General features: G+C 36.9%; 2 protein-coding genes across 2 annotated transcripts in view; one reads left to right on the top strand and one right to left on the bottom strand.

The window, feature by feature from the left end:
• LOC135700976 (oxysterol-binding protein-related protein 9) overlaps positions 1-21,139 on the bottom strand; it is a 116,060-nt gene that overhangs the window by 55,614 nt on the left and 39,307 nt on the right. The window lies entirely within an intron of this gene.
• Positions 15,762-17,109, top strand: LOC135700948 (very long chain fatty acid elongase 4-like). Its single transcript, XM_065221615.1, has 4 exons — positions 15,762-16,203; positions 16,275-16,612; positions 16,684-16,823; positions 16,888-17,109. Exons 1-4 carry the CDS (start codon positions 16,034-16,036, stop codon positions 17,092-17,094), a joined length of 855 nt encoding a protein of 284 aa, XP_065077687.1. The 5' UTR covers positions 15,762-16,033; the 3' UTR covers positions 17,095-17,109.

The following is a 21,139-nucleotide window of genomic DNA, read 5'->3' as shown; positions in this document are numbered from 1 at the left end:
ACTTTCTTCTAAAGGCCATTATCTAGCTAATAAATTATCACACTAAAGCTTCATGTCAAGGTTGCAAAGACTCATTTCAGCTAAAACAATGTTTTTCTAAATTATGAAATAATTAGATGCCATGATCAAATTTTGAATTGGTAGGATACAAGAAGAGGTTGCAAAGAATGTGTTTGACATATTAAACTTGTTTATTTCACTTCATGAGAGTCACAATCAGCGGTTTTTCACAAACTCACTCACTCACTCACTCACTCACTCAGCGATCAGCAAATCGCTGATTGTGACTCATAGAAAGCAAAATTTACAGGTTTTATGTTTCCAACGCATACTTTGTAACCTCTTCTTGTAAGTTACTAGTAAAACATGCCATGATACCATCTTTTGGTTTTATTATTCCAAAAAACATTATTTTAGCTGAAATGAGTCTTTGCAACCTTGCTTCATGTTAGCATTTCCAACCAACTCTGAAATTCATGGAATTATTTGGGGTTTATTGCGAAAACAAAAACAAACAAAATTCATTTCCCTAATAACAAAAATACCATAAACGAACGATTACTCAAATGACAGAACTATTCCACTAATGGTTTGGATGATATCCTTCATGGTGCTTCAACAAACTGATTTGAAAATTCGGATACAGAATTCAGGCAGACTCTTCCATCTTGTACATCTACGAAAAAAACATTTTTAATGCAAATTTCATCTTACAAAACAAACTCTGCTCTCCTTGATTGCCTTCTTTTAAAACCGTCTTCATTTCATACTCATACCTACGAAAACAAAAGCGAGGAATAAACTGACACAAGAAATCCGATTTACTGGTATGATCGGTAATTTCAAAATTTCGGTTAATGACAGATCAGTAAAGCGTATTATATACAGAAAACTCAGTATTTTATTTCACTGAATTATTATCCAGTACCGGAATGCTCATTTCAGCACTTGCCATTACCGTATTCAGTAGTTAGTAGAAAGAGTTGCTGAACATCAGTAATTTCATGTAGAAAAACTAAATACTAGCTAGATTTTATATTTTACGGTTCAAAAACTATAAAAAAAAAACTGAACAGCGAAACTGTGATTGAGTGTGTAGTGTTCAGTTGAGGAGAATGAGGAGAACAGTAACGACACTCGAAGCTTTTCAGCAGTATAAAACCGTTTCCAGTTTGACGCTTTGCTGAATATTAAAGCTCATGTAGTTCGTGCTTTATGACACAGCAGCAACGTTACATTATGGTTGTTCAAAAGCAGTGTAGTAATAGAACGAACAGTGGTCGTATAGCTGTTGGAAAGTTAATTCAATCACAAGAGTAAGCAGTAAAATGAAAAAAAAAAAAAAAAAACAGACAATACCCTAACGTAACTATACAGTAGGTATTAAGCGATGGATGGGATTGGGATACCATAATTCGTACCGGTGGTGGTGGTGTACAAATCTATGGATCTGTTAATGCGGTGCAGCCTACTATTTGCGCACTGATTGCTTTGGTCGAAATGAATAAAAATGTGTCGAAATAAAGAAAAAACAAAATCGGTATGTATACCTTTCTTGGGTGTAAGAAGGGTAATAAACCATACCCGTAGGAAGCTGAATTATGATTGAAAATTATAACATTTAGGAAGTAAGGCGATCATTATCGCTGTTGGATGAAAAATACTCAAGCTATGTTGCACAATATTACAGTTACATGCAACATATAGGTGTGAAAGTATTTTTTGTTGGTTTGAAGAAGCGAAAGGGGTATTGTTGTTGCATTTGCCTATCTCACAATATTCGCATCATATGAGTGACAAAAAGGGTGATGGAGTGAGTGCATTAAAAATTAATTGAGTTTTTATATACAAGTTTGATTCATCGATGATGTCGAGATATTATCTGACGATTAGAAATGGACAGTAAGGCGCGGTACACAAATTACTTAACGTAAATCATCCGGATTTTGGACCCCTCCTTCCTTATGCAACAATAAGTAACGCTTGACAAGGCTCACCTCACCCTTTAAAATTACGTTACGCTAATTCACTAGCTCCCTTTTTTCAAGATTGAATAAAAAATCTCAATTAACAGTTGAGAAGTTTTTATTATGTTATAGATACAAGGGTTATCAATCCAACTCGACACCGTCAGGATTTTCTGAGGCATAAAATCTCTGGTCGCATAAAGGGTGGTAACAATAAGTAACGCAAGCTCGACCCCCTCCCTCTTCTATGTGTTACGTAATTTGTGCACGAAGCCTAAAAGGTATTCGACTGGAGGAAAGCAGAAAATATTAATTAATTGATTTGTGGTGGAATGCTATATTAAAATAAAAGCATAAGTTTTTATTCTTGAAGCATATTTTTAAGGATGTGTAGCATTCCAAATTTGAAATGAATTACGTTGGTTCGCTTCAGAGATGCGGTTTATTAATTTATTTCGGCAATCAGTGTAGACTACATACCGTTCCGATTCAAATTTCGGACACTTTCATTTTTAATTAAATATTACATCCAGTTAGAAACAAAGTAATAATGTTAGATGATCGTGGAGGGCACTAGTCAAAAAAATTTAAAATTTACAAGACATGTGGATCATATTCGACCGAGATAATCAACTTTTAAAAGTGTCCGAAATTCGAGTTTAAGTGTCCGAAATTTGAATCGGCACGATATATGTATATTGGGTTACTTTATTTTTTATTCTTTATCAATGAGATTTTTAACAGTAGGCTAGCTCATCTCAGGATTCATGACATTGGGTTACTGGTTTATATCTTTGAGATTGCTTCACCTTTTGAATTTGTTTTATCAACATGTTTTGTTTAAATATTTGAGGGTGCTAATTTTCTTATTTTTGATAATAAGAACACATGATCTTTGGTAAAGTTATAGCTGAGATGATTTAAAGCTATTTTGTTGACGACTTTTTTTCCATCCCATTCCTAAGCAATATATCATAATTGATTTCTGATTTTTCCGACAATTTAAAAATTAATTTTGAAAACACACAGAACGAGATTTTAAGTGAAAAATCCTCACGGAAGACGCCGAACTTCTAGAATATAAAAAAAACTACTTTGCTACCTGATTCATCACGAATAGACGGTATATAAGGGGGGACATTAACTAGTCTAAAATTTAATTAATTATGATATGATAAATTAGACGACGTACCTATGCGTTTTATTCGAGGCCCGCGGACACAACGTTTATTCGTTATGAGTCAGGTAAAACAGTTGGTCTTCTTTCCTGCTAAATTCCCATCATGAACCACTGTGTAGTAGGGGGCTTCATTTTGAAAAAAAAACTTATTTCCCTCCAGTTTGATTCAGAACAAAAATGAGTAGGGGAAACGCTCCTATAGTTGCGGTGCGTTAGAAGCGTTAGGTTCCTATAGTTGTGCATGGAGACTCAATACACAACTATAGGAACCTAACGCTTCTAACGTACCGCAACTATAGGAGCGTTTACCCTATGTGTAAAAAATGATAGAGATTGATGAAGGTTTAGAGATCGCGCAAATGGTTTGAAGTGTGTATGGGAATTAATACTATGGAAGCATTTTAAATTTTAGTTATACCACGCTAACTTTGGTTCTAACTGTCCACACACTTACATATGAAGCACGCTGCATGCTCATCAACTTACAAGTACTCAAAGAACACCGGGAACTTGCAATGCTTTTCTTCATCAATGACATTATTTCACATCGCATAGAATCATCACAATTACTCTCACAATTAAAAGTTTAAGCACCCTCGGCATCTCAGAACATGGAAATTAGTCTCAGAAAAATCAACACAACAAATTACGCAAAAAATTGCCCCATCAATCGTTAGAATGATGCCACAGTATAATCTACACTGTGAAGTCATTAGCATCACTATGTCAAAAGAACAAATCAAAATCTGATTAAAAAATCATAGAAATAATGCATAGCATGTAAGTAAAACATTTTAACCATTTTATGTAAGGGAAACACTCCTATTGTTGCGATACGTTAGAAGCGTTAGGAACCTATTGTTGTGTATGGAGTCTCCAGGCTCCTAACGCTTCAAACGTATCGCAACAATAGCAGTGTTTCCCCTAGTCTACATTTGATTGAAGTAAAATAATGATGGAGGAGAGGTTATCAATAAAATGAAAAGCTCAACTACAAAATGAAAATATTTCCCCTACAATAGAAAAGGGGAGCGACAATTTGGATAGCTGAGATGTAGGAAGGAATGTTTAATTCATTTTATATAATTTTTTTTTTATTTCTTTGGTTTGTTTTTTTTTCCGTTGATCTTGTTTTCCGTGCTGAGCACCAATGCTACCGACGTGCCAGGAAGGCAGCTCCCACACCTGGACCCTACCTATCGACCCATCAACTCATGAACCGGGGCTGAACCAACGGCTTTACTTCCCATCCGAAGGAAGGCGTGATCAGAGATGTTATGCCTCAGAACATCCCGACGGCGCCGACTGGGATTGAACCAGGCCTGCTGGGGTGAGAGGTAATCACGCTTACCACTACACCACCGGCGCCGTTATATTTTATATAAATAAAACAAGTCATTTGCTCCATTATTGAGCCACTTATACGATCATGGTTCCATAGATAGGGTGGCCAGTGAATTTTGATTTTGAAATTCCCGATGTTCCCGGTTCAAATCGGTTTTTATTATTGAATAAAATACGAAATTGTACGCATTTTTAAAAACGCGGCCAACTGTAAATTTTTGGAGGTTATTTGTGGAAAAAAAGCAAAATTACAGAAAGTACTTTTTAAAGCTGAAAGTAGGGGAAATGGCTCTAATGTTGGCCTATGGATCTTAGATTGGGCACATCGCCAAATATCTGCTATTTATCAATTGTATCTAGATGAACGCGTAATTGAGACGGTACTAATGGATATTTTTGATTATCATTGAAAATTTAGTCGATTACTGTATTTATGTATGGGCCCAAATTAGGGGCATTTAGACATTAAATCCATTTCCCCTATATATTAAACTTTATGAGTCACTTCATGTATTTAAAACAAATCGTTGATCTTTCGAGATACTTTGAAATATCAATTTCTATATTTTTTTATTCAGTAACAGAGATTAAGGTCACTAGGTCAAAACCTATATTACTGAAAGGTTATTTACTGTAAGGAATTTACTGAAAGGATAAAACAAATGAACTAAGAAAATTCAAAGTTTCTGGGGCTTTGACATTTAAGTAGAGCCTGGAACTAGAACTTTTCTTCAAAATTTGCGATTAATAACAATCTTCGTGAAGGAAGATTTGGAGAAAAAATAATTAAAGGTGAGATATTGAAAATAATATGATCATAGATTTGAAAAAAATATATCATACTTATCGGTTGTGGAGTCATAAATGTCAAGGCTCTGAGGCTTGGAAGCATTTTGAGGGTTATAACAAATTACAGAACAATCAATAGAATCTTGCGGACAAGCCCTGGAATTTTTAGTAAAATTTAAACGTATTCGAAGTGTTGATTTCAAAAAAAATATTGAGGATGATTCCCACATAATTTTAGAAGGAGAAGTTCTGAGCAGAATTCCAGAATTATTCTGATATGAAGTCTTTAGAAATTGTTCGATGAATTTTGAAAGGTTTTTGTGGAGCAAAATGTAAGATTTATTAAACTCGTAGGTAACTTTAGAAGATTTCAAAATAATTTGTTAAAAAAAAACTATTAATTTTATAAATACGGTAAATAGGGGAAATGGATGTGATGTCGGCCTAAATGCCCCTTATTTGGGCCCATACATAAATTCAGTTATCGACTAAATTTTTAATGGCGACCAAAAATATCCATTAGTACCGTCCCAATGAGTTCATCTAGATAAAATTGATAAATAGCAGATTTTTAACGATGGGCCCAATCTTAGATCCATAGGCCAACATTAGAGCCATTTCCCTTAAGTAATATTTATCAAGTAGTGCAACCACATGTACATTTAAGTTTTTTTTACACGAGAGATACGTACCGTGTAAGAAAATCACGTTATTTAAAAAAATATCGTAAAAAACCACGTTATTTCATTTTTTTTTTGTAAAAAACCACGTTATTTGCAAAATTGTCGTCACGTTTTTTGAAAAATCTTCGTTAACGAAAATTTGAACTTTATTGTCCACCAACTGCAAGGTATTAACTTCTCGAATAAATTTGCCGAAAAGAGTCCTGAAGATGTCCGCTCAATCTATCTATGCAGATATTTATTTTGACGTAGGACTACGTCTTTGATTTCTATATGGGGGTACACTTTGTGAAAACCGAAAATGGAACATGTAACAAATTAAGAAAGATTTTGAACGTTAATAGCTCAGCTGCCCCTGGTCCAATTTCAATAATTTTATCACCAATCGATCAGAAATATGGCTACGCATTGATAAAAATGCTTTCAAATGTTGATTTTCAACAAGAAACTATTGAAAAACTGGTAAATGTTCAGCATTGTCCAAAAGCGTCGAATTAACTAACAAATCCACCAATTACCTACATGCATATGCTGCTTCCCCAGCACAGTCGACAGAGAGTAGTAAGTAGACGAAACAAGTCGAAGTGGCATTCGCCTCCAATCCTCGGGCGCGTGCGAATAGGGAGCCATGTTCAGAACAAAACGCAAATTCTTCGAGATACCCACCATCCGTCGTCAGCTCGCCGTGGCGGTGTCTGACGTATCTATGGTTTGATTTACGAGGTGTGCTGAAGGTGTTCCTGAAAAATGAGATCCGTGATGCTGTCACCTACTCTAAACACGCCAAGCGTAAGCGGCCATGGATGTCATCTACGTTTTTGAAGTGACAGAGACGCACTCTGTTTGGTTTCGGAGGTAAATCATCACCAACATTGGAAACAAAACGGCTCTTTTCAGGGCCACCAATCTTATTACAGAAAAGAGTAGGAATAAAATTCATCTGCCTGTTTGTCCATATTCAGAACCACCGACCACACAAAATGCTCATGTTATCAAACTGGAAGCAGGGATACAAATTATTTTGATCAACCTTGATCTACTTTGAATCGCCACGGCCGGATATTTTCGATGGAAGAAGCAACAATCTCTAGCATCTAATTCGACGAAGACGGCAGGAAACATTTCTGGATCAACAATAGAATAGGGCCCATCAGCATTTGTAAACAAACCGTTCCAAAGCCTCACAAATCGAAGGCCGCTCACACAAACCAACACCAACATCTTGTAGGTAGAAGTTTCCCCTATCCGATGATGGTGTTGGTTTGTGTGGGTGGCCTTCGCTTTGTGAGTAAAGGGTTTTGGAACGGTTTGTTTACAAATGCTGATGGGCTCTTTTCTATTGTTGATCCACATTTGTGAAGCCGAATATTTACGAAAGAGAGTGTCGATGAAGAGAATCGATCAATGTAGATAGGACCTATTGAAAAGTGACGCGAGATTTGTTTTCCGTACTGAGCTCCAATGCTACCGACGCCAGGGAGGCAGCTCCCAGAGATGTTATGCCTTAGAACATGCCGATGGCGCCGACTGAGATTGGACCCAGGCCTGCTGGGGTGAGAGGTAATCACGCTAACCACCTGCGCTGATATCTATCACGGCGAATGAGAACGACCCAAATTTGAGTTTAGTTATCTCAGAAATAAGAAATAAAGTGCAGGAACTCAGCGATGAGTAAGTTTGCCTTATTTTTTTCCCAGGTTTTTCCAGGATTTTCCAGGGAAAAATTCCCGAATTTGAGAAAAATAAAGATTGGATTCACTCAGTCTTTTGGTACTACTCCGAGAGTGAATAAAATTTTCGTCAATTTCCTCATTTTCTGGCAGATTTTTTAGGTTTTCCACAGGAAACCATGAGACAAATTTAATCATCGCTGAGTTCCTACACTTTTGGCGATTATGAGTGAACTAAACTCAAATTTGGGTCGTTCTCATTCGCAGTGTACGCAAAAAGAAAATAGCCGGTGTCGCTACTTGATAGCAAACTACTCATAATGGGAGGAGTCTTTGTAGCTTTTATACCACTTGGTTGCACATTATTCTGCTTTAACCTAAAAAAATATAAAGCAACGCTGCTGTCTGGTATCAGCTCATTTTCGCTTCGGACGGCGTGGTCAGCAATAGCAGCAGTAGGTCGTGGCTGGTCGTGGCAAAGGAGGTGCCAATCGTCATCGCAAATTCTTCGAGATAACCACCATCCGTCGTCTGGCTCGCCGTGGCAGTGTCTGACGTATCTCCGGTCTGATCTACGAGGTGTGCTGAAGGTGTTCGTGGAAAATGAGGTCCGTGATGCTGTCACCTACTCTAAACACGCCAAGCGTAAGTGGCCATGGATGTTCTCTTCAATAAAACGGCCCTTTTCAGGGCCATCAAGCTTACATCAGTAAAGAGTTGGAATAGAATTTATCGGTGGTTGTTTGTCCATATTCAGAACCACAAGCCCCCAACGACCACACAAACTTGGAAGCAGGGGTGCAATTGAGTTGGATTGATTCTCGTAATCAACTTTCTTTTTGAAAAAGATTACTACAAATTTGGATCGCCTACAATTCAAAAACGGAAAGAGTTGAGATAATAGATATTTCAGGCATAACATTTGATAACGGCACAAAAGCATTTGTAAACAATCCTTCTAAGACCCTTTACACGCGAACCAAAGTACGCCCACGCAAACCAACAACATCATTCGCGTGTAAAGGGCCTTAGAATGTTTGTTTACAAATGCTTTTGTGCCGTTATCAAATGTTATGCCTGATTTGATCAATTAAAAGAACTTACTGCTCTTCACATTTATTCCGTCCACTAGCGGTCCTACGTCAAGCTTCCGTTCGTGCCCCTAGGCACAGACCCTTCTCCTTTTTTTGACTAAGGTCTTTCCCTCCGAAAATGCTTAGAATTTGGCTCACTGATTTCAAGAATCGTCGTAAAAAACCGTGTAAAAAAACTTCAGTGTAATGATGAAAATTCTTTACCACCTCATATGAAAAGGGGCTTTGTGATGCTTTCTGCGGGAAATCGAAGATGGTTGTTGAGTTAAGACGCTAGTTCTAACAGAACTGCAACAATCCAGGTTACCAATAAACTATTCTTATCCTTCTACACACTTAGAAATTATTATTTTTACACGAGACGTAATTCAGCTTTAACGTAAATCATGGAACGTAAACAAACATGGCTGCGATCGACAAAATTTGAAATTGGATGCAAGGAGCGAAGCTGCAGATAGCCCACCACAAAACGGAAGTGCTATTGTTCAATAACTACAAAACGGTGCAGCGGGCCGAAATCATCGTCGGGGAGATCGCCATAACTTCGAAGCACATGCTGAAATAAAAGACAATTTTCAATCAGAGGTTGCAGAGACTGAACAGTTAGCACACAACACCCAGTAAATCTACGCCTGAACGGCGGATGACGCCGCTAACCGCACGACCACGAGGCCCACCAATACCTGAGAGTGATGATCGATGTCCGGCTATGCCTGTGAAAGGCGGCGAAAACCATCAACACGGTAGCTAGAATCATGCCGAACAACTCTGGACAGAGTAGTAGCAGGAGGCGTCTTCTGGCTAGTGTATCATCGTCGATACTAAGATATGGTGATCCAGCCTGGGTTGCAGCGTTGGACACCAAACAGAATCTAAGTACGTTCAGGCTCATGGCCATGCGAGTCGTGAGTGCGTACAGAACCATCTCGTCGGAAGCAGTATCTCTATCGGAATCACCCTGGTGGATGACTGACTCATGAACCGGGGACCAACGGCATTATTAGGAAGGCGTGATATGCCTCACAACATCCCGGCGGCGCAGACTGAGCTTGAACCCAGGCCTTTTGGGGTGAGAGGCAATCACGCTTACCTCTACACCACCGGCGCCGCTGATGCAGATAATGTTGTCGATGAAATGTGTCGAGAGGACCTGCCATCAACAGGGTAGTCGCTCTAATACTGTCGGAGCTGCACAGAAAGTATATAGACGATCAGCGAACTAGCAACACCGGCTAGCTGAGCTAAAGAGAGGTGCATAAACAAAGCCCCTAAACTACCATTACAGGGGCATCTGAAATTCCAGGATTGACATATTTTGCAACATTCTAATGTACAGTACTGTAATTATACAATATTAAAATACACAACTTTTCTGAAAACACAAACAATTTATTTGACATCAAGTTTGATAATTAAAAATGATTAGAACTTGGTCATTTCCAGCGATTTCTATTTTTCAGAGAGCTTGAGTACACGGTAAGAAAAAATTACCCAGCGGCCGGTTAACTTTTACTAGTTTGTCTCCTTTTCCCCTTTTAATGTTATCAAAAACGGAGGAGCAAAACCACCCAACAAGGGTATTAAAGTGTGAAAACCCAACGTTGAATATAATCATATTTACCTACTTTTGGGTACATCTAACTTACTTTTGGGTAGAAAACAAGTGGAAAATGCCATACGAATTGCACACAAGTAAATGAAAACTACTTTGACCCGCTTTACCTACTTTTGGCTTCCTGCACTATAGTGCCGAAATGAGTCCAGGGATGGGCTAAACACTCAGAGTGGTACAAATAATACTGGTGCTGTTCTCAAATACGGGAGCGCGTCTCTGATATTTGGAAGGAGAAAGTGACAACGGAGAGAGAGGTTTCATACCTGGAGTTGTGCAGTTTGACGGGAATAGCACTTTTCAATCGAGGGAGACATCACAGAACAGAAGTGGAAGTGCCCACATAAACTGCAGGCAGGTGCAATAGGCTACACAGTTAAAAATTCCGAATTTTACTGGTGATGTAAACATCCATGCATGCAAAAATGTATGCATGTAAACTTCCTTTTCACGTAAACTAGCAGCTTGCAAGAAATGTTGCTTACAAAGAAGGACAGTTGCATACAATATATGCATGACATGTGTCATCAATTTACACGATCTGTAATGTAAACTTGTGTGATGTATGACGCTCCTTTTATGTGCATGATAGTAACGCAAATTCACACTATTTTTTTAAATTGTGTATGTGAGTCACTTTTGGATCTGAAGTTTCATTTCTGTTCTAACATGGAAGATTTACAGGAATGATTGCAAACGGTGCGCGCATACCTAATAAATATACTGACACTCATGTAAAACATGTTGCAATTACTGTATGGTGTTCAATTGTGTGTGTGTGTGTGTGTGTGTGTGTGTGTGTGTGTGTGTGTGTGTGTGTGTGTGTGTGTTGGCGGTCGATAAAAGACTACTAACTCATGTCCTATGTCCAGACATAAGCTTGACCATCGATCACGCATTTAACGACAATTTAAATGTTTCATAATTGGTAGTACCACCACTTGTGGCACGCATTGTCAATTCCCTTGCGTTTGACGTTTACACACTACCACCATCTGTTGAGCGTACCGCCATCACTTTTTACTCAACAGATGTCGATAGTGTTTTAGCGACGATGTTTTACAGTGAGAAATATTCAATGTGTTGTGTCTGTTTGTCTACGGTTATATCGCCATTAGTCGCTTTCTGTAAAGAAATGAAGGAATGGAAAAGAAATAGCTAACAGGAAAAAGAGGGGTGTTCCTAAAAAAAAAACACCATGCCCGAACGATAATCCAAATTAATGAACTATTCCACAAATGGTTTGGATGATACTCTGAAAACGTCGTTAAGCAAAATAATCATACAAATTTTATTAAGGCTACTAAGAACAACCTACGCTTAACCTCTCTTTTTCGAATGTTCCAAATTTATTTACCTTTCTATAGGTACCGTTGGATTTGATAAAATGTTACAAATTATTTAGATATTGTTAGAAATCTAACACTGCTTCTTGGTTCCAAATTCGTTCTACGAGTTTCAGTTCAGTTCTAACGCATTGAAACGACCTTGGTTTTTCTAGGTTTTCCTCCATTCTACGAACTAAGGCAGAAAAATGGATTTTTAGGAGCGCTTCTTTTGTTCTGAGAACAATGGGTGTAAATATTCACACGCGATCGTATGTATACATAGGCTTTGTTTTGTAGTTTATAAGTAAACGCATAGAAACAAACAAACCTAGATAAACATTTCAAAGGGTCCTATCTGCATTGAACGATTCTCTTCGTCGACTTTCTCTTTCGTTAGTCACTTAGATAAGAACCTGCTTCATCAAACCATGTGGTAAAAATAGCGCGAAATCTGTTTGCATAGCAGTAGTTATGCAAATAGAAAGTTTATAAAGAGAATCGAACAAAGCAGATAGGACCTTTTGAAATGTTCATCGAGAAACGTATTATTGATTTGTGCACGGTGAAATCATTGGTATGATTGATGTTTTCTGCTCGATAGAACGAAAATGGGTCATTACGACGAAGTAGCGATCTACCCTATAAGGTAAAACAAAAAAGGAAAACATTGGAACCAGTCTTGTAAGTGGTCACCGTAGTCGACATATTTTCTGTGATAATTGACTGCCTTTGCTTCCGACACTTGCAAAACAAGCTATCAGTACCAAATTAAAATGTCATATGACAGGCTCTGTCATACGACACTGTTGCCGAAGACCGTCACGAATGTATGTATTTTAGTTTTTCTCATAATAAATGCTGCTGATGTTGTGCTTGTGTGAATTCTTAAAATAGCAAGCAACGATGTCCTAGTAATAACATTTCTGATTAGATATGGTTTAATTTACACCAAATTGAGGAATTAGAACGAAATCACACATCTCATATGATAGTCATTTGAAAATTTTCTCTTTGCTCGAATGTTGTTCTGCCGTTTGTGTTGTGTAAGAGAGACGACGGTAGAGCATGAGAGTACGAGTAAAAACAGACTGTCGCGCATGACAACGAAGCGAGTGTCGTTAGTTTTAACCGCCACTAGTAGGGGAAATGGCTCTAATGTTGGCCTATGGATCTAACATTGGGCCCAAAAATCTGCTATTGATCAATTTTATCTAGATGGATGCGTTATTGGGACGGTACTAATGAATATTTTTGATTGCTATTGAAAATTTAGTCGATTGCTCAATTTATGTATGGGCCCAAATTAGGGACACTTAGGCCGACATTACATACATTTCCAATATTTGAAAAAAAAAAAACAGAAAAACTGGGTATAATCAACAAAAAGAGATTAAAACTGGACATCGGTTGATTTTACACAGTGGAAAGTGTCTCATGAGATGATCCACTTGCGTTACGAGACGCACATATTGAACACAGTGTACACTTATTTAAAGCTCCTCCAACTACGTAAGGTAATTTTTCAGGTGTAATTCTAATCCTTTTATTCGTTTTCAGTCGAATCGATTTGTTCCATAAATTATATAGACATTCAAATGGAATAGTCCTACCAAATTCCACCGGTTGCTCAATAGCTGCACCAAAATGCTCCCATTCTATAAAAGTATGCGAGATTTACATTCTTCTTTGAAATTTCGTTAAATGGTAGGTTTTTCACGCACTCGCACCCGAGTGTAAATAAACTCACTAGGCGGCGCCAGAGTACAAATAAACTTCTTCTATAGATATATCAGGACAGGATGGAGGCCACATAGAAGTTTATCAAAAGCAGAACTTTATTTGTACTCTGATGCTGCCTAGTGGGTGTATTTACACTCGGACGCCACCTAGTGAGTTAATTCCCAACTGCACTAGCTACAACTAAACGGATCTCGTCAAATTGATCAAGCGCCGCCAGTGCGTCAATTCTCAACTAAAATAATCATTACTGAACGGGTCTCATCCAATTGAACATCTTTGCTGAAGACTGCATCGTAACTTTTTTATTCTCGGACCGTTACATAAGGTGTACTGAGTACACGCGCAAACCCGCGCTATTGAAAGAAGGTATTTTCATCTTGTTTTCTGTCGTGTTTTTCAGAATGTGTCTACACTACTAGAAAGAAGAAGAGTAGGTCTTCGAATAAAGTCTGGAACGTCCAAAAATTGGTCAACTTCAAATTGGTGTATTTCTGTTAAAAATGCATTAAAAAACCTGAAATGCTGCATTTGGAAGTTGAGTGTATGTATATACAATGGTTGCTATGATGAGAATTCACCGTTTGCTCTCCAGTTTCCAAAATGACGTCCAACCAAGAGGAGCAGCGTGTCCAAATTTTGCTCGCGCAGCAAGTGAATCCTCCGTTCTCTTTTGTACTCTTTTGTTTTGTACTTTTTGGCAAGTTATATTACACCATATTTTTGACACGATTGAAGTGCATCCACTTTGATGTGATATCAAAATTAATTTTTTGCTGTGTGGCTTGATGTGTTAGAGGGGAAGTCGTCATTGTAGACGGTTCGCTACACGGGGTAATCCGGTTTGTGGTAGAGCTTGCACGGAATGTCCTGAATGTAGTCTTGAAGTACCTCTTGGCCGTCTGATACAATCCGCATTCTGTGGAATTCGATTCAGGAAATTTAAGTATCTGTTTGTCACTTTACTGTTACTGTACGGAACAATGCAAAATCCAAAAATTTGACGGCAGGAATATTTTTCTTCGATCGGCTGTATGGTGTTCAATAGTCTGGGAAAATACCAAGTATGATGCTTTTACTAATGCAGTGTTATTTTTTTTATGCATCAATGAGTAATCGTCTTTATAACCTCGCAAAGAAGTTGCGTTGGGTCCTTTTGGGAAATCAAATTGCAGAGAAATTCTATCCATTGTGGACTACAGTCTACTAGGTTCAAGTATCAATCATTACACTATTTATCTGAGCTGTTTACTTCACATGCGCACGCCTTGTTCGAAACGGCGGAATAATCAACTTGCATTTACTTCTTTTTTACTTTGTTAAAAGTAAATTTGGGCGTCAACATTTCTAAATTGATTGGTTTTAAAATATTATTTAGGGAAAGATTTGAATTATTAAATTTTATCGCTATTTTCCATAAAATGTTAATTAATATATGTTAATTAATCCGGTACTGAACACTCAGCAAAATAAACTTTCGATATTCATAAGACTTCATATGTTTTTAGCCTCAAGAAATTAATATAAATTTCATTAATTTGCCATAACAAATAATGTCGATAAAAACGGAATAAAATTGATCAAACTGGAATTTAACCATGGACGCTGAGATTTTGGAGTCCATCCATCGACCACTCGTTTATCGTCGATTGTGTAACAAGCATCATAATGAAGTAGCAATTTCAGGTGAAATGGGGCATTAATTTCCGAGATGTGTGTAAGTGAAAATTCGAAGTGGAAATGTATGTAGCCTACGTGGTGGCAATTTGTGAACTCTACCAGGAATAACCTTAAGGAGATTTTTAGCCACAGGTTAGTTCTTCTTTGAAAGTGAGGAAATGTTTATCATTGTTAAAAAAAATATACACGCGTTAGTAAAATTTTTTTTTTTCGGATCCACTATCTGTGTTAACTTAGCAAGAAAGTGAACTAGGAAAAAAATTAAACAGCTTGATGCATCATGGTTTCTAAACAAATGCAAAAACTTAATCACATGTATTCTGAACATGTTACCTATTAAAATCAAGTTTAATAGTTCCTTGTTAACCCATACAAACTAAGTAACGTGAATTACTTCCCCGTTCAACGTTTAATAGGAAACGAGACGTTTATAATTGAAACATAATAGACCGAATTAAAGAAGTTTATAAGTGAATTGGTTTGTGTAATGTGATAACAATTTTCATCAATTTTTTCTCGGACAGACTTTTTTCACAGAAAAACTGCTGATAGATTGTAAACGAATCGTCAATCTCATACAGTAAGTAGGGGAAGTCCAAAACGTTAAGACAGATCACTAATTTGCAAAAAAAAAATCAAACCGAATATCCTAGTAGCATCACTCCGTCCAGTCGTTCAGTGTGACCGAGTGCGTCGCGAACTTAACATCTTCTCTTCAGTTGCTGTATGACCGGGCTGACGAACGGTCGCAACAGCAACAATACCTAAAAGGGGCAGAGACGACGAAAATTTTCATCATTTCGAAAAGGACCGCCAAACCGACAGATGGGTGTTTAGTATATTTCGTGCGATTGTTGCAACCTGTACAAACAAAAGTGATAGTATATGTAATTTAAAGTGACATAAGTTTTTCGTGGTGAAATTGGTGATTGATACTAAGCCAGCAAAAATGGAGTATAACACGACAAGTTCGTTTAGTGGACTAGAGAATTGGTACACATTCCTGGTGGATGATTTGGCAGACAAACGGACAGATGACCTGCCTTTACTTTATAGTCCTATGTGGCCCATTTCAATTCTCCTTCTATACTTTGGAGCGGTTTACATCTGGGTACCAAAGTAGGTGCAACATGTGATAAATGTGAAGCAGAGCTTAGTAATATTTATCTTCGTTTAATTTATTTCTACAGTTACATGAAGAATCGGAAATCATTCGAGCTGAAGAACGTTATGATTGGTTATAATCTTTTCCAAGTGATAGCGTGCTATTTATTAATTCGGCATTTTTTCAAACACGGCTGGACGTTTGACTACCTGTATTCGTGCAAGTTACCAGATTATTCCGACGATTCCAGTGCAATAGGTTTCATGTATGGATCTTACTTCAATTATGTGATCAAGGCAATCGAACTCATAGAGACGGTAATGTTCGCGCTGAGGAAGAAGCAAAACCAGATCAGTGTACTGCACGTTTATCACCATGCTTGCACATTTTCCATTGCATGGATATTTGCAAAATATGTCGGAGGTAAGTCACAGTGTGAAATGTTGAAAACTCATTTACATAGCGTATTGTTTATTTTCTTTTCACCTTCACAGGTAGCATGTTGACGTACACGATCATCGTCAACTCAACGGTGCATATGTTCATGTATTCCTATTACTTGGTGGCGATTTTTTCGAAACAATTGCCTTTCAAGTTGACTATCGTTAAGAAATTCATCACAGTTTTCCAAATAGTAAGTGTATTCTGAATCATTCATGGCCTAAATACCGAAATAACTTTTGGATTTTTTTCTTTAGGTTCAGTTAATGAGCATTTTGGTGAACGTCGGATTTGCTATGCGCAGTAGCTGTTCAATTCCTATGGTATTGGTATTCATCTATCTGCCCTACATGGTGGTGCTACTGTCGATGTTCTTCAAATTTTACTTTAGTACCTACAGAAAACGATTAACCAGTGCTAAAGCAACTAGTCCTAGTGAAATGTTAGTACGAAAAGAGCTATAAATGAGACAATATGCATTTGGCTTGGTGGAATGAGAAAGAAATTTCTTTGTATATTTTGTTATGTGGCAAATTGAACGCAAATGGATCAATACAATGTATCGATGGCAATATCAATAAAGGTTTTTTTTTTCAGTAGAATTGAAAATTCAATCAAACTTTTATTCGGTTTCGGGAGGACCGGTGTTTTTATTTCATTTATTCATAAGCTATGGCTTAATATACTACATACATTTATGTGTATTGTATAAGCAATGAGTGTTCATTAGAGGTAAAGAAATTCATTCATTATTATCATTATTGCTCATGGACATTTTTTCTATGCAGCGAGCAAAGAATCTACAGAAATTTGATCAATTCATTATTAGCCACGAAAAATCATCGTAAAATTGTCATGAACTCAAGACCGGCTCACAATGCACCCGGATTTAATACGTTGCGGAAAATGATAGCTAAAATTATTGTCTGTTAGTTTTCGCAACGTATTAATTCCATTGTGTGCATTATGCGTGGGTCATGAAACAATCTTTTAGGAATAGAATTAATTTTCTCTATTTAGGAGATTACCATTTTGGGAATAGATTTTATGACAAGCAGGTGCGTATTTAGTTCTCAAGTGCATCTATATTTCTGAAACCTATGATTAAATAAATACAACATAATCATGCATTTATTGATATATGTATCTCCAATAAATATTCTTAACATTGCACTAATGTCCTAAACGGAAAACGAGAACAAAATATTTACAAAGTTTTTATTCGTTTTTTAACGGTTGATGATTTCCTAGAAGTTTAAGGAAGGAATTAAGTAAATGGGCTCTCTTTTTATGGAGAATTTGATAAAGGTGATCACAATTCAAATTTAAATCCGGAATCTAACCTTATTATTTGATGTTGGTAATATTCTTGAACATATGATTTCAAGCAACTTTGCTGACTACACAATTTACCTAGTTTTTTAATTGACCGTCGAGGAGCAATTCTACAGGTTTCAATTAGGGCGCTCCAAATTTTTTTTTCTTACGATTTTGCTTAGTTTTTTTTTTAGAAAGTGGTCTTGAGAAGATTGTAAATAAAATAATGACGCACATTGTTGCTGATCAAACTGTGTTGATATACCTTTACATTGAAAAATAATGGATAATTCTCAAAACAGTAATGTAAGACTAAGCGCCAGCTGAAAAGGCGGCGGTGTGACATCTGCTGATATGCCAGAAAATCATGTCAGCTTCGCCTCACACTACATCGACATGATGTTTTGACAAATTGTATGATGCCAGGGGATAATTCTTAGTCTAGTTACAGAGCTAGTTAAAGCCTGCAATCAGACAGTCAAGACAGTAAGGTGTTATGTTTTTGTTTTCATGAGTTATATGGAATTATAGACTTCTTTTATGGATTTTTAAAGTATGTACTCACAAAAACCTGTTGTTGTTCCCAGTTCAAATTTTATGTTATGTGTGACCTTCCAGATGCCATCTCAAGCTTTTTTTTATTAATCTTTCTCGATCGAGATATGAAATTTGAATAATGCATGATACGCATAACTTTTAAAATAACGGTAGAAACAGTCAAGATAGAATTGATTACTTTAACTTATCATGTTTTTATTGTTTCATGCGTGAAATAAACGAATTACATAGTTGAAGATGCTTAACATCAAATATCAGACTTAAAGTGAACATTTTATACGATATATTAGTTGTGTAAAGGGGATGACTACCTTTATTCGTACCTACGGCCTGTTCATTAACTACGGGCCCCCTCCCCCTGCGTAGACAATTGTCCATATTTTTTTTAATTTGTATGGACCGTGGATAGTTGTCAACCCCCCCGCAAACTGTCTACGTAGTTTATGAAAAGCCCTCTACATTAAAATTGTCCTTTGCTAAAGAAAACGAAAAAAAAAAAAAACGTTTTAATTGTAATTTAGTGAACCTTACACGCAAAAAAACGAAAAAAAACGCAAAAGAAAGTATTGGTTTCTTAATTCCTCTACAATAAACGTAGTGTTAGAACATACAATAGATGTTAGCGACTAACCAACTTTTTTCCTGGTATAAAAGGGTAAGTGTACTATTTTCGCTCTAGCACTCGCATAATGTCATAATGTTCATCAAAGTTGTAGCAACTTTTCCGAAGAAACAAATTTTCTATCTCAAATGTTTTATATATATATTTTTTTAAGTACACGCTATTCACGTTCGTTACTGGATGAAAAGTACGTTTGATTGAGCTGAATGTTGAGGCTGTTATGACCCATTTTTATGTAAAAATTGCCGCTCGTTTATGTCAGACTCAGAAAAAAAAGTACGAATTTTTCCAACTGTGGCTACAATAACAAAAATAACCATCTTAGTTTAGTGTCAGAAAGCACAATATATCATTTTGGTTTGATTCTTGATTTAAAAATCAAGATGATAGTATTCGGTTTAAACAAATAGTTGTGCTCAGAAAACGAGCCTTTTTCAGATGATGTATAGTACCCGATATATTTTTCAAAATAATAGAATTCAAGGGTGATTAATGACTAACGACAATCGAATGAAAAAGAAACGACTTCCACCTAGAACCTATCGAATCCATCAATACATGGACCGGGACCAACGGACTTTTTTCAATTCCGAAGGAAGACGTTACCAGAGATTTTTTCGCATCAGAAAAATCCTCAACGTTAATTGAACCCACACACTGGGTGTGAAAGCAATCACACTTACCACTCAACCACCGGCACCGTTAATTTATGCAATCAGTGTTTTGAGGAGTCATCCTAAGTTACTTATTAAAAACTGTTTAAATCGTGAACCATTACACACTTAATTTTTTCGCCGAGATTCCAAGAGCCGAGCATTTCTGCAATTTATTTACCTGAGATTCAGTAAAAAAAATTGCCTAGACTCAGCTAACAAATAACATTTTGCTGAGATATCAGCTAATAAACAGAAATTTTGCAGAGTTATCAGCAAAAGTAAATGCCGAGGTAATCGGCTGTTGGAGATTTTACCGGGCTAGTTTAAGTATGTACAGATCAATAACTCTTTTTTTCAGCAAAGTTGCTTCAAATACATTGTTCTATAACTTTTTCAACCGTTATGAAGTAGACTGTTGAACAACGCTAACTTCACTCTTATCAAAAGATTGACTAAAATAAATGAAAAAAAAAGCTTTTCCGAAGACACTATTTACCTAGAATTAATGGTTTAGGCACAAACAATATGAATAAATATATCTTTTGGGTCTCGGTGTGGTTAAAAGAGCCCATTTTGATTTCAATTTTCGACTCGAGTCTACTCAATTTCGTCAAAAGTGCATCCACTTTGATGCGATATTAAAATTAATTGTTTGCTGTGTAGAAGTGAGTTGAATTTTCCGGGCTTTTACAGGAAAAACTACTAGACTATGGGGAAAATTACTAGAGGTTTTCCTCAGTCAATTGAAATACTTCTAGACTGAGTAAAATTTTCATGTATTTTCCTCATCCTTCCTTGTTCTCCACGGCTTTTGCCCGAAAAATTCACTTCTAAGTAAATCCAGTTTTGACGAAATTAAGTAGGCTCGAATCAATTTTGAGTCGGTCTGATCGACTATGTAGACCGGACTACAACCCTTATGGACTTCTCGGACGTTTGCTCATTTGGGATTTTCATAAGTATAGGTAAACGTATATGTACATGGTTTTCTTGCACTTATAATTTGAATTAACCTCAATGATCAGCACCAGAGGATTTACAACACCATAGAAGTTATAAGAGGAAAAAATGTCATACGTTTTCATAGTGGCACTGCAGCACTAATCCATAGGCAGACTTCTGGACTTCTCTGAATACGCAAGTGCTTTTAATTTAAGCTGATTCAAACTACACGTGCAAGAAACCGTGTACATATACGCGCACTCACCTAATTATTACACTCCTACTTAAGCATTCAGCAAACATCAGAGAAGTCTATATGTCCAAGCATTAGTGCAGAACTTTGAATAAATTAAAATTATGAGTCCAAAAAAACCGAGTGCGCGTACCTATTTACCCAAATGAGCAAACTTCAGA

This window comes from Ochlerotatus camptorhynchus, unplaced genomic scaffold (assembly GCF_037179485.1).
Source record: "Ochlerotatus camptorhynchus isolate MF236.1 unplaced genomic scaffold, CSIRO-AGI_Acam_v1.1 ptg000146l, whole genome shotgun sequence".
Taxonomy (NCBI): Eukaryota; Metazoa; Arthropoda; class Insecta; order Diptera; family Culicidae; genus Ochlerotatus; species Ochlerotatus camptorhynchus.
The sequence above is the reverse complement of the archived record's forward strand: the minus strand, read 5'-3'. Positions and strand labels throughout refer to the sequence as shown.